This window comes from Pyrgilauda ruficollis, unplaced genomic scaffold (genome assembly GCF_017590135.1).
Source record: "Pyrgilauda ruficollis isolate IOZ18807 unplaced genomic scaffold, ASM1759013v1 scaffold13, whole genome shotgun sequence".
Taxonomy (NCBI): Eukaryota; Metazoa; Chordata; class Aves; order Passeriformes; family Passeridae; genus Pyrgilauda; species Pyrgilauda ruficollis.
The window spans coordinates 3,097,492-3,112,160 of NW_024511432.1; the positions used below are offsets into that span (position 1 = coordinate 3,097,492).

A 14,669-nucleotide genomic window follows, 5' to 3' on the forward strand; every position below is an offset into this window, starting at 1 on the left:
CTGGCCAGGACACACATTCAAACAGTCACCTGTGGAGGACCTGGCTGAATGTCAGTGCCAACGCATGACCTGGGAGGAATTAAGGCCACTGTGCTTAGCAAGGACAACTTAAACAAGTTTCTAAACTGCCAAACCACTTAAAACCCCCAGACTGCAACTCAGAAAAACTCCTGAGTTGTTTCCCATGGGGCTCAGCCATCATGTGCAGGGGTACACAGTGCCAGGAGAGCAGGGACAGCTGAGTGGTGGCATTTACCAGGGAAGCCAGTTCAATCTACAGCTGTTTGCACAGTCAACACTCAGCAAACTGGTGACCTCCCTGCTCTCAGCACCTCTGGTACTGTCACAGCCTCCCTCCCCTTCTGAAGTCAACCACCCCTTGGAAAAGAGAAAGAGAAGTCAGAGGTGAGCTCTGCCTCTTCACTCCTACACCACCACTGGTACAATCCCTGCAGAAAGAGGAGCCTCGGCTTCAGAGCCTCGCTCCAAATTCAGAGGGAAATGGAACCTGGTTATTGCACAATCCAAGGGACAGTTCAGAGCTGGACAGACAGACAGACAGACAGGAAGACACATCCCTTCCCTCCTGCACATACAGAGGCTAGAACAGCTCTTGGATCAGTCCCACAAACAGTGCAGATGGGGAATGGTCCCATTCCCTTAGGCAAGGCCAAGGAAGCCAGTTTTGAGATCTCAGGAGTGCCTAAATCTGAGCACACGCCCAAAACCCCTGGAGAGCATCCCTGGAGACTTGGTCCCCAGCCACATGGAAAATGACACGAGTACAACGTGCTCAGGAATTCAATTTGTGACTGGTTCAGGTACAGAGGCTTAAACTTCTTGGTCAAATCTCACTGAGTGCATTCGCAACACGCTCAAATCACCAGCAGATTTGTTTGTTTTATTTATGTTTTCTTTAAAAAAAAAAACACGCTAAGAACACCTAGTGTTAATCCTACTCTAAGTGTAAACATTTGGTTCAGTAACTTGAACTGCAAAACACTGCTAGAGTATTTACTTGGATTTATCACGTGCATTTATCACTTACGTTTTCTGGATGCTGAATGCCCTCAGTGTACTGGGAAGCTACAGGGACTCGGGAGATAGCAGCTGGCAATATTCTGAATAACATTTTCGGAAGTTTTCCAAGCCACTTAGAAAACTGAGCTCAAAGTGAAACAGATACTTAGGAACATTCATCACTTTTGAATATGGGATCTTGGCACTTTGTCTGAGGAAAAAAAAATTGATCCATGTAAGATTTTTCAAAAAAGGGAAGTTTAACAGATAAACTAACAGCACTTGATTTATTTCACGAGCCAGCCAAGGATGGAAATAGTGGTTCACATTTCTGTAGTAAAGCATTATATATAAATTTAAAATCTAAAGACATATATATATATACACACACCAAGTTTACTGCAATGCATAAATATATAAACTTTTTAATATGCCAGCTAATATAGGTCAGAAAATCAATGTATATAGTTCAAGTTTTGCAGCACTTCAGCATTATAAAAATAAAAATAAAAAAAGGTCAATGGATTGGCTGCTGCCCTTTTCCCCACCCTCCCATACTCCTCTGCTGAGGAATCAGTCATTCCAACCCCACATCAGTGCTATGGAAGGACTGAGCAGAAAGAAATTTCAGAATGGCTCTTCAAGGACTATTTAGTGAAATACCAATATTTTGAACTAGTTTGGGATGATATTTCAACGTATGTAAGATGATTTCAATAAAGATGAAGAAGGTTTACACTAACACAACTGAGGGCAGAGTTTGGCTTATGTGAGGTCCACAGAGTTGCAGAGTGGAAAGTCTTGTATGTAGTTGTAATACTGGTTGTACAAAGTCTCTTTTTCTGAAGGGCAGGAGGTATTATTTCTATTTTCAGTCTCTCCCATTTTATTCCTTTTAAATAAATACAGGTTATGTCCCACCCATCACAATAACAAAGAAATCAAAAATTGAGGTAAAACTGTTCTACCAGCTGATCTTGACTACAAACAAAAGTCAATTAAATATCACTACTGATGTGAACAAGGCTTTGTAAGAAATAAAATGCAAGATACTAAGTTCTTCACTATAACCACACCATAAAACCCAGCTTTCAGACAGCAGTAAACAAGACTGTACTGTAGCACAGAAATCATTAGTAAACCAACTTTTGATCCCAATTTAAAGTCACTGTACAAATTTTCCTTAACTCTTAGTCCAAACCCCATGTTTTTTGCAAAATAAATATATCGTTGTCATATTTCACCTTTGTTCTAAGAGACATAAAATACACCTTTCTACAATCCTCAGTCTTAAAAACCATTCTTAGCTTGCAAGCAATATGAAGTAAAAAGGAACACAATCTATTTAGTTTGTCCTTTTGCTCTTACCAAAAGCAGCAATCATCACTAACTGTTCCAAACATGTCTTCCCTTTTCACTTCAAGGAAAACAGCCACCAAAGCCCACCCAAAAGCACACACCACCCACCTGCAGACCAGTTCATCAGGCTACTCGAATGACAGCGTAGGAAAAAACTGTTTACTTCTTTGTGGTGTACTGTATCCATTTTCCGGGGTGTATCCATTTCAGATTAGTCCATTTTATATATATTAAAAATATTTGTCAGAATGAAACCATTGCAAATGAATGAAAAACCGTATGTACACACCTCCACCATTTTTTAGGCACAGACCTTATCTTTTGAGAAAGGACTAGAAATAAAAGGTGCAACGACCAACACCCCCTGTGGCCTCATGCTCCAACAGCAGCACACCAGGGAGGTTGGTTATCGTGTAGCTTCTGTGTATTACAGCTATCCAGTTCCAGATAGCACATGGATTCGTATCAGTTCCCCGCAGGGGAAACGCACCTGAAAGCTCTTTTTTTTTTTGCTTTTCAATAAGCTTCGCCAAAGGAAACTGATTCCCAACAGTTTCACACACAAAATCCTCCTTCAATAACAAGGTTTAAACTCCAAATAGTTATGACTGAAGGTGTTTCCTTGATCTCCCCTTTTATTTTCCTCCTTCTCTCCTCTTTAATGTGTACTTAAGTTATTTGTTCCCGAAACAAGTACTGAGACTCAAGCTTTGTAAGCATTTAAAACAAAAACAGTTACCATACCAAAGCACAGCATACAGTGTAATTTTCAGCTGTAATTTCTCAGCTTTTCCTTTAAATAGAGCTAGATTATGGTGGACTGCACAGAACCCTTCCAGTCTCGTCCCCTGGCAGCACACGGGTCACGGCGAAGGTACGCGGATGCGGAACAATCCCTGCTGCAGCTGCAGCCGGAAGAGTTTGCAGTTGGCGATCCGCAGCGCTGCGCAGCCCGTCCGGCGCAGGTCCGAGGGGAACAGCGGCTTGGTGCGCTGCCAGGTGCCCGTGCTTCTCTTAAATTCCCTAACATAGTCATAGTTTGTACCTGAATTAATGAAAAAAAGAGATGAAATGCTTAAAATTCACTGCAGCTTAACCACGTTTAACCTCTAGTAAGGCAAATATGTGAACGGGAGCAGACACACGAACACAAATCGGTATTTGGGTGGGTGGTTTGAAACTGTTGTCAAAAAGGAACTACTGTGACATTTCTGATCTACTTAAACCCGAAAAATTTGGAATTTTGTTTGCTTGTATTTTGAAGAAAGCCCTGCTACACAATCATATACGTACACATGGTCACAAAAGTCTTCCAAATCTCTTTTACAGAGCGTGGCCAGATGCTGGCAGCTGTGAACTGAGTATGTTTGATAGCACACATCTATTTAGTTGGGATTGAGAGCCAAGAGTCACTATCACATCCTTGTGAACCACTAGACAATGTCCCTAGAATGCAGAATTGCCTGTTTCCCACTGCAAAGATAGGAGCTACAACCTCAGGCACTAACAGGTCTTCTTACATTTAGATAAAAGCAGTAACACACTCTTAGTCTTGATCTCTTGTGGTCTTCAAACTAATCAACCAAATCAAGCCAATGCTCATGGCACTGAACTTGTTACTGAAGGTCCAAAACCAACCTGTGTGTTTCTGTATGTCCAGCATAATCCCCCTGACCCACAGTGACAGAACAGTGTCCCAGCCTCTTAAAATGTTCAGTCTCATCAGTACCAAGTATTCAAAATATTGGAAGGAAATGTGCATAATGAGGTTTTTAGTCCTGGTTCTGACCTGTATCGAGATCTCCAATCACATATATGCTGGCTCCGATGGGCACAGCTCCATACACAAAAGAAGAGCTAGTTGGGATACATAGGTTCTGGTCATTTAGATAAATCCACCTGTAAAAATAACAATTGAAAAACAGGATTTGATTTTTAGTGAGCACATTTAAAAAAAATAATCCTGAGTCTTTTTGCAGCTGTAATCTTTGACTCAAAAGCAGAGTGTACATATTAATTTGTTATGTAAAGGCAACATTATAGTTGGGGATAGTCCTGATTTCTCCCAGCCAGAAAAAGCAGCTAGTACTGCTGTATCCTGAAGTTGCTCAATTTCAGAATTGCTCCACTCATCTGTGTAATCTACCTATAATAAATTCTTCTTGCAGCCACACAGTGTGACCTTCTGGAAGAGAACAGGCATGTTAGACAGCCAACAACAGCTATGCCAGTCAATCTTCCCTACAGAGAAAATTTTAGGCAGCTTTGTCTTAAAAACAGTCTTTAAACTGTCTTTAAAATAAACACATATGTTTTAATGATCCATAGTAAGGGAAAAAAACAAATTGCTATAGCAGAACCTTACTATTAAGCAGTGTCTCCCCCATATAATTCTTCAACTTCTTTAATAGTGCTTTATCAGGGACAACAAATCCTTGCCTGCTATGAAGAATGCAGCACTTGGCAATGCTTAATTTCAAACAAGGGACAGAAGACTGGAAATCAAAGTGGTAATGGAATTTGGAAAAGAAATGTCCTTTATCTGGAATTGCCACAGACCTTTCCAATCTCATATCAGGCTCTTTTCAATCCCTTTCCAGCTCCTACAGTAATCCTACAGCTCCCCTGTGTTCACTGTAAGCTCAGGCTCATTTCAACAATACATCAGCCTGATCTTTCCACCAAGTGAAAAGCAGTTTTCCTTGTTAAAGCCTTTGGAAAACAGGTGGGGATGTACTCCTCATCCACATGGGATGCTGGTTTATAAAGAGGTTGCAAGAGTTATCAGCATCCTCTCTGTGGTTTTGAAACAAATTCCTACAAAATGCTCCCGCAGCTTTGCAGATGCTGTCACAGTTACCATATACAGACCCTGACATGTACAAATCAAGGACATTTTAGGGGACTGTTCCTACACTTTTTATTAAATAATTTACAGAGAACATGAAGATCTGAGAAACCTTTAAAAAACATCCCATATATTTTCATGGCCATACCAGTTTAATTTGAAGAAAAAAGTTAGAAAATGCCCTCCCAGATACTGCTGATCTTTGAAAATTCTGCATCATCTGAACACCTGATTCAGAAGTAAACCACTCTTCTGGCACTGAAGAAGATGCTGCTCCATATCAATTATCTTGGAGACAGAAATCAATTTTTAAAGGGCAAATGAAAGGATTGGCTGTCCATTATTTTGTCTGTGCTGTACATTGAAGGATTAACGTTCTGCGCAAAGCAAGGAAATGGTTTGTAGCTGTCAGAGAGGAGGACGGATGAACTAAGGAGAGAAAAGGAGAAGTTCTCTACACTGGTTCAGAAACTCTCACAGATCAAAACAACTTACACCATATTTCAGTAGCTTCCTTCCCTTACCGTAGAAGGAGGGCACAGTATTTTCATTGCTTTTTAGCAGCAAGTGACCTAGAATTCTGAAAACTGAGTAAGCAGCAGAGAAATGCAGGAAGGAAGACTGAATTTTTTTTTTTTATTTTATTTAAGTTCTAACTATAGGACCAGGTTAAGGAAGGGAAAAAGACTCAAATCAGGAGTTTATCTGCACTAGATACTCTGGGTTTTGGGGTTTAAACAGAAAAACCTAAACGCACAGGGTGAGACCCAAGCATTTTCCTACTGTGCATCACCAAAGCACAGTATCAAAGTTTCTGTAGCTGCTTGTGAAAATTAATCCTCAGGCTTTCTCAACATGTATGCTTTAAAAAACAGGCAGCACTTTTCAGGAACACTCACAGCAGCTTTAGCCGTTAAAACTAGGAAGGAACAAAGACAGGAAGGGCAAGGGGTCACGTTTCATCAGAATTTGACTAAGCTCCAGCTTAATGTGGGTTGTGCCTGCTGTTTGAACAGTATGGAAAAAACACCATGACCAAAAATTCACAATCTTCAGGAATCTGAAAACAGTCCTTGGAACAGAACGCTTGCGTACTTCCCTGGGATGGCTCCACTCAAACCGAGTCCAAGAGGAGCAGGGGGAAGGCAAGTCCTGCTGCAACCAGGGGCAGAAGTGATGGCTCTGAAACTGGAATAGGCTTCGACCAGTTTAAAAATAGAAGGGAAGGAATCCTCATTTCTTTCAGTCTTAAAGTGAGACAAACAAAATGATCCATCCACACTGCTATAGTTAACGAGTGGGATGGGGGTAACTGCTTTATTTCCAAGTGGGAAGTAAATAAAAATGTGATACACAGCCAACATATTCCAGACACGTCACCTCAAGATCACCCTAGCTGAGAAAGGAAGCTTGGAAATGAATGAAAATCCATGTTCCTCTCATCTGACAGTGCTATCAATCAGTGTTCTCGTTATATTTGCATAAGCACTTGCTTTTAATGAAATTCCTGCACACTGGAAGAATGTTGCTAATTACATATACTATGTTACAAGACTATTTAGTTCACTAGTTATATGCTGCTGAAAGCTCTTCCTTATTTCCATGATGTGCCAGTAGCAAAAAGAACATTGTAAAGGATATTTTACCAAAGTACTGCTTCTGAAAATTCTCTCTCACTTTTATCCCCCTTACTACCTGCAAATTTTCATAGTTCTTTCTTGAATCATGAGAAGAAGGAAGAAATCCTACCCCACTTACAGACCACCAGGGGAAGGCAGCAGTGGCCATACACCAGCAGATCTTGCAAAGAATCCTGAAGTCAGTTTGGGCTGTATTAAATATTTCCAACCATCCACATTGAAAAGAAAAAACCTGAGTGTGTACAGACATCATCCAATTCTCCACTCACCTTCGTGATGCAAAAAGTGTGTTATAAATTATGGACTCTGACAGAAAGTCTGACCCATCAAGGTCTTGATTATGTATTTAAGACTTCCTGCTTTTTATGGAGTAGACCAACACTGGATCAGAGTGAAGGATACCTTCACATTTCCATCTTCCATTTTCACATGCATTAAATCTGTTTTTAGCTTGGTCGATATTTAAAAAAACAGGATACAATGCACACAAAGCTCAATCTATAGCCTTTGAAAAAAAATCTACATCCTGCAAAAACCCTGCAGTCTGACATACAGCTTTTTCTGTCTTTGGGTTCACTTAAATCCACTCATGCACATGACTCTAAAGACAGCCCGACAAAACATTTATTAATTGAAAAATCTCAGTTACAGCAGCACTTCAAGTATGAGAATTATTTCCTACATTACCCTGTTCACATTTCATGTGGATGCTACTATTTTGTCTCACTTCATTTATTCTATTACTTGTTTATACAGCACAGCTTAACAGGAGTCTTAATGTTTATTTTTTTGCTAGTGTGAAGATCTCAGCAGATCCCCAGTCTCTGAAAAGTCTGCGTCATGATTAAGAATAACAATTTTGAGACTCTGCACTGTGAGCTATTTTGGAGTAAGTTATTGTCAAAGTAAATAATATTCAACAAGTCCAGTCCTTTAATCCAATTCAAGCCAGAATTATGGCAGCTTACATGAATTAATATGTTTATATACTGATGTGAGTACATCCTTAGACATTCACTCTGGAGTTAAACCTGTAACTCAAGCACTCAGGCTCTGGGTGCCTGGCATGATGCTCGAGCCTGTGCTCTGGCATTGAGGCACACATGGACATTTGTGCAGATGACACAGGTGTGCAGTGCTGCACGTACCCCAGAACCAGCACCATCCCACAGCTGAACTCACAGTCCAGAGAGTTCTCTGCATCCACAGAGAAAGTGAACATAATGGAGTTCTCCACTTACTTAAAAACAGCTGGAAAAGCCCACAGCTCATTACAAAGTATGCAACATTGACAAGTAACTTTTTAAAAAGTCACTGTGCATTTTGGTTTGAGACTGCTAGAATTGATCTTCTACACAGATCTCAGGGTAGTGAAACCTGGGATAACTGACAGACCCTGGAGGTGAGTGCTGGAACATAACACAGAGACACTGCACCCTCTTCTGGCTACGGCACCCTGGGCTGAGCTGGGGCCTTCCAAATCCTGGGAGCACCATCTCCAGGCAGCAGCTGCCACCATCCCAGCCTTCCCTGGTCCCCAATCTCCACAGAAACACCCCAAACCTGTTTCCTGCCTGCAGGTTCACGCTGAGTTAAATTTCTGAGCTCGGACTGGGCAGTGGCAGAGCAGAAAGGCAAAGTCTGGTATCTCAGCTGCCCTCCCCACGTGTCTCCTCCATCAGCTCCATCAGTCAGCTCTGCTGCCTCCCCTGCCCCGTGCCAGCACAGCCCTCACACCACACAGCCAGCACCTGCAGCTGCAGTTTTATCACTGTTCCACTGGGATCCTGCAAGGCCTGGGGGATGCCACCAAGCAAAGACACAAAGCCATGCCAGGTGTGGGTGCTGCAGTCAGCAGGTGGCACCACGGCCTCACCTGCAGCACCCAGCTCCCCACACTCCACTTCATGGAAGCTCAGCCTGCATCTACCAGTGAAACAGCTTTGCAGCCACTGCTGAGGAATCATGAGCTACAACCTTCTGAAGAACAGAATCAGGCTGGAAATATTTCAAGTAAATCAGCTGAAAATAGCAAGTAGGAGAGAGGGGAGCACTTCTTTCCACAGTTCTTTCCCTTTCAAAGACCTCTTGCAAAACATTAATAAACTTCTACCATTTCCCCAGCCTCCAGAAGGCTAGCAAACACTAAGGGAGCATCAGCAGCAACAGCCCCTCTGATCTGTCTGCTTCTTTTAACCAATTTAAAGAATGTTTTTCTTCAGCTTCATTTGATTATAGCTAGTTTAGACATCACTTTGAACAACAGAGAAGACCTCTTCATACAGAAATTAAAGTCTCTTTACAACCATATCTTGCAAGAAAATTATATAATGAATTTACATCTACTGTTCTATTTTTGTGTCCTTTTATACAGGTCACTGTCATAAATCAGTCTTGATCTTCTAATAAAGACATGCTAATCTCCTTCACTTGTCAACAAGCCTTGAAACATCTGACCACAAAGTCTTCCTAAAATTTAATTTATGAAAGAAGAATAATTCAATTTACAGTTATATGCAAGAAAAAAAGTCACTGGAGGAACCAAGCTTGTAAATTATGACTGGAGAACAAGGTGACTAAACAAAACATTCAATGTAAGGTAACATTTTAAATGGTTACCACATATAGTAAGGTGGATTCCACTACCAGAACCAAGAGATAAGAAATGAAGTAATTGGAAGAAAATTCAAAACAAACAGAAGGAGATGAGACATGCAGTGTGGTAAGGTGCCTGTGGGATGTCTAACATCCAGAGTGTCCTTCCTGTGGCAAAAGCCTATGTGGATGCCATCAGCTATAAATGCTTGGAACAGAAATGCATCAAATTTCTTATCTCTAGTTTAGGAATTCCCTAAGCTGCAAATCTTTGAAGACAGGATTGGACCATGAAGAAATATCCCTGTACATACATACATACATTCCTCCATAGAACCATGGCATCATTTAGGTTGGAAAAGACCTGTAATGAGCACTCAGCTGTGGGCACGAGTAGGGGTGGGGGCAGCAGGACTCTGCACTTGGAGAAATTGCAGAGTGCAGGGGAAGAGCCACAAACTCCCTGTGTGACCAAGGTGCTTCTCCTGTCCAGGGGCACTCAAGACCCACCATGGTGGCTCCAGGAATTTAGATTTGGCATGTTAGAGGGAAAAGTGGGGTGGATGGGCCTTCAGTAACAGCCAGACTGGGTGACAAAAAGTGAAATGAGCAACAGACACATGGCAAAGACCTCCTGTGGTTCAGAGTGCAGGAACAAGGGGTGAGGGAGCAGGCAGATGACTGGATGGCAAGTTATTTTCTGTGTTTAGAGCTGTAGCCAGTTACCTTTTAAACTCATCGTGATAAAATTCTGATTTGCATGTCACCATCTCACTGGCTTGGCTGTCATCACGACTCCTGACCCCACCAAATACATAAAGCTCAGAGGCAACTCCACAGGCCACTGCCCCAAATCTGAAAATCCAAACAAGGAAAAAATATTAGTGCCATGTATCAAAACCCTTTTGCATACCCCTCTGAACTTTCTTCATCTTTTACTCTTTTTATTTATTTATACACACAGATGCCTTAAATAACCAACAAGATGAGTCACGGATATTAATTGTAAGCACCTAATTCAGATCACAAAAAAAAAAACCCACAGTAAAAATATTTCTCTCTAAAAATATTCTGAAGTTACAATTGAACTATAATTTCTAGTTTTCATTTTGCATCAGGGAACTAGGGCTTGCAACATTTGCATGTTTCTACAACATTTGTATTTATTGCTTGGATGCTTGTCTTTACTCAGCCACATGTTAACGACAGCCCACCACGACTCAGAAAGACCAGGTGAGATTCATAGGCCATCTTCACAGATTCATCAGAAAAAGGACACTTTCCTCCCATCAGAGGGCTGGAAAAGCAGTCTAGTCCCCCCACTTCCATTTTCCCTCACCTCCTCTCTTTGAGAGGACAGATTGCTGTCCACTGCTGAGTCCTGGGGTCATAACACTCCACAGATTCAAAGAGTTTTCCATAGGAGCCTCCACCCATTGCATAGATTTTCTTCTTCATAGCTGCATAGCAGCCAATCTTGTGGGAAAAAAAAAGAAAATTATATCTGAAATGACACACAAATGCACAGTATTGAGAGCTCAAAGCTGTCTATACACACACAGAGGCATTTGAGTTGCCTATACCCCATGTCAAACAATGCAAGGCATAAAAATGCTCAGCCAGTTTTATTTGGTGTATAAAGAGAGAAGAAGCTGCTCACTCTCATTTCATTTTGAGACTATTTGCTACAGCCTCTACTTGAAGCAAAAGCTTAAAATACATATTTTTATACATCTAGATATATATGCACATACGTATATCTGCACTGACTATTTAACAAAAAGCAACACAATAATATAAGATGTAGTTTTTACCTTTCTAACCATGGTCAAGTCTGGCTGCTTGGTCCAGGTCCGGCTATAAATATCATAGCTCTCCATAGAGATCAGCTCCCTTTCACCATCCTCACCTCCCAGAATATACAGAATCCCATCAATCTCTACCACTCCAAAATTATGTCGTGCCTAAGGAACATCAATAAAGTCAACATTGAAAAACATGACTGCCATTGTGAATAAATGAACACAATCTTATTTTTCAGAGTATCTGTCTGCAAAGTGCTATTGGTATTATGCCTGGCTTTTGTTTTGTCTTATTTTTTTTTAAATGGTGAAGTCCTAAACTTCATAAGCATAAGATTATTAATTTAATCAACTAAACAAAACAAAGGGTATCAAAAGGGAAAAATAAAAAAAAAGCAGAGTAGCAGAAGCCAAAGAGACCACAGAAAAATCTAAGAGCAGAGCTTGGCCATATTTCAGTTCCCATAGTGGTGGTCTCCACAATGAAGCTGTTGCTTTCACGTCTCTTTAGCAGCAAAGCCTGGACCCATTCTCTGTGCAAAGGCAGCTCTTCTGTTTTGTATGTATGAGCCCAGCTACCCTTCAGTCTCACAGCAAACATATCACAGGCATAGCATTTAATGCATCATAACTAAAATTGCAGTCAAATCTACATGCCTCTGTCAACCAGAGATTGCAAAGAGGAAAATCCTGTGGTAAACAAGTTCTTAATAAACACCCTGTGCTGATTTACAAAGATAAAAACACAGGTGTATTAAGGATATATGTTTACAAATAACAAACTGTTACTTTTTGATGGAATGTAATTATGAAGAAGGAAGCATTAACTCAAACCAAACCTAAATATGTCTGTGCAAGCCAAGTTCTGTATGTTGGCCAGTCCTCTGTCCATCTTTTCTGCACAGTCCGATCCCTTTGTCCATCTGAGAGGTCTCTTGTTTTAGAAGGCCAGTATACGCAGAACATTAAGTATACTATAGGACTGATTCATTATGAAATTCCTGAAATTTTGTAGTTCATCTTACAGTTAGCTCTTCACCAATTGTTTAGTTTTTCCAGATCCAGCAGTCAGCATCAGACCACAAGAACAACAGGATATAAACAGAAGTCAGTCTGTAGCATGATTTTGAATGTGTAAGATGCAAGCGACTGGAGATTCAGAATAAAATTTTGCAGAAGAAAAGGAACATTTTGCCAAAGTAAAAACTTAAATCCCAACAGTTAGATAGAGATCTTGCCTCATGCATTGGTGGTAAGGAACTCCATGAATTGGTGTCTGGATCATATTTCTCTCCAGAGCTTAGCGTTCCCTTGTTTTCATCCTGACCACCAAGCACAAATAAAAATCCTTCTGTAAAACAAAATGTAATATGATCTTAAGAACAGGACTCTCAAGAAGAGGACTCACATCTGCACGCTGAGCAAAACAACATGACTGGTGAGCTGCATTCTGGAATTCACCAAGAGATCCAGACCAGTCACAGGTCAGACTCTGGACTGGAGAAGGTAAAACACATACTTACATCTGACTCAAGTCTGCCCCTGCAGATACCCTTCAACATATTCAGTGATGCAGCAAATAGAATTTACTTAAAACATTAAATACTCCTGGAGAGACAGAGGTAGCAGATTCCCACAAAATGTTGCAGGAATAGTGATTTTAAGACACTCAGATGACAGGGATTTTCACAGAATCAAGTACAGTTTTGGGCAGACAAAGGGGAAGCATGAAATAACCCAGTGCAGTCAGTCTTGAGGAAAATATATTATTATAAGCTGTATCTCAGATTTTGAGGCACTGGTAAGTTTTCATAACATTGACTTTACAAAGATGAAGTTCCCCTTTACCTGCTGACAATACTCCATGATTGATCCTTGGAATACTCATAGGAGCAAGTTCAATCCAGAGCTGTCTATTGGGATCGTAAAGAGGACACATACACCGCATCACTGAGGTTGGTTTCCGTGATCTGAACACAGGGAGGGGAGGGAACAGACAGAAACAGAGAGACAAAGACAGAGTTTTACGAGTTCACTGTTAACACCTCGTGTCCAAAGCTGGCTTGTTCTTGTTTTTGTGTCTATTCATCACGTGGCATTTCCCTGGTAAGGAGAAGATCCCCAAACCAAACATGTAAATTGAGTTTGTACAGACTTGGAGACATAAAAAGCTGATTCACTTCATTCCTACTGTATCTGCCTATTACCTTTTTTATGAACTTTGAACGAGCTAAGAAGAACTGATGGAGAGTATTAGTAATGTCTGAGTAAAGTGATTCACAAACTGACATGCAAAATGTTATCTGGTGGTTTACTATGCTTCTATAAAGAGCTAACATCTAAATGCTTAATTTATTTAAACAGGACTGAACCCTCCCTTCTGCTGCAGGGGGTACTCAAATAAAGAACGGGATTATTGTGTGGAACAGGAATTTTCACCTTATCTCAGATGCACCAATAATGACCCTTTTATTTTGGAACCACATCTGTTATAAACAAAACAGTTTAAAGCACATGTTCATTACTCCTAAGTTTTGTTAGAGATGCTTTTCAGATCATCAGAAATTATTCTGTGTTTAAGACTATTCAGTTTAGAAAAAAAAAAATCGAGCCAACACTTACTGAACAAACAACACTACTCAAAGTTTACTACATGTTGAATGTCAGAAACAAAATAACTATTTATTGCTGAATCACCCCCAAAGGTATTTTAGGCATGTCTGACCAACCTAAAACAAACTCAAATGATAGAGTAACAAGCAATAGGTGCACACATTCTCTGTACTCTGTGTTTTCAGAGTGGTGAGTGCCGGCACCGGGACCAGCTGTCGTTCCACTGCACACTTACACTCTCTCTTCCCCCCCAACTGTCACGATGCACTCGGAGTAGCCCCGGGGCTTGAAGGAGGCCAGCATGGCCTCTCCCTGCTGCGGGGGTGTCAGGGGGATGTTGTTGCACTCCTTGACGATCTCGCGCACCAGCGGCTCGCTCATCATCTGCTCGCGCAGGTACGCCGCGTCCAGCCCCGACACCCACACTGCCGACATCACATCCTTCATGTGGACCTGGGGAGGCAGCACGGACACAAAATCACCCCCAGCACGCAGCCACCCGCACATGCAGATGCTTCTGTGCTTAGCAAATACTTGAGAGTTTTTGATACTGGCAAGGAATAAACTATACAAGAGAGTGTTAGTAAGAAAATGCATCAAGTCCTCGAAGTTTCTCTATAAACATGCTACTTGCTCTCCAATCATCTAAACAAGATTATATCATCAAATGTCAAAATGGTGCTTTTTTTTCTTAATGCCTATTAAATAATGAAGGCAGTAGATAATATACCATCCACACAGCTTTCACCCTTTTACTGCAATGCTGTGGTCTGCATTTCAGGCAAAATTCAA

General features: G+C 41.1%; 1 protein-coding gene across 3 annotated transcripts in view; it reads right to left on the reverse strand.

Annotated features, from left to right (window-relative positions):
* Window positions 1-575: 575 nt before the first annotated feature.
* The window catches only part of GAN (gigaxonin), a 29,168-nt gene continuing 15,074 nt past the window's right edge, over window positions 576-14,669 (reverse strand). For 2 of the 3 annotated variants that reach the window (XM_041459020.1, XM_041459021.1), the window contains exons 4-11: window positions 14,113-14,330; window positions 13,113-13,234; window positions 12,503-12,615; window positions 11,277-11,426; window positions 10,802-10,938; window positions 10,189-10,317; window positions 4,169-4,278; window positions 576-3,424 (exon numbers count right to left, since the gene is read on the reverse strand). In XM_041459020.1, the coding sequence (XP_041314954.1) occupies window positions 3,243-3,424; window positions 4,169-4,278; window positions 10,189-10,317; window positions 10,802-10,938; window positions 11,277-11,426; window positions 12,503-12,615; window positions 13,113-13,234; window positions 14,113-14,330 (1,161 nt within the window). In that variant the 3' untranslated portion in view covers window positions 576-3,242. The remainder of the gene's footprint in view (window positions 3,425-4,168; window positions 4,279-10,188; window positions 10,318-10,801; window positions 10,939-11,276; window positions 11,427-12,502; window positions 12,616-13,112; window positions 13,235-14,112; window positions 14,331-14,669) is intronic. The other variant, XR_005954439.1, reaches the window with a different exon arrangement.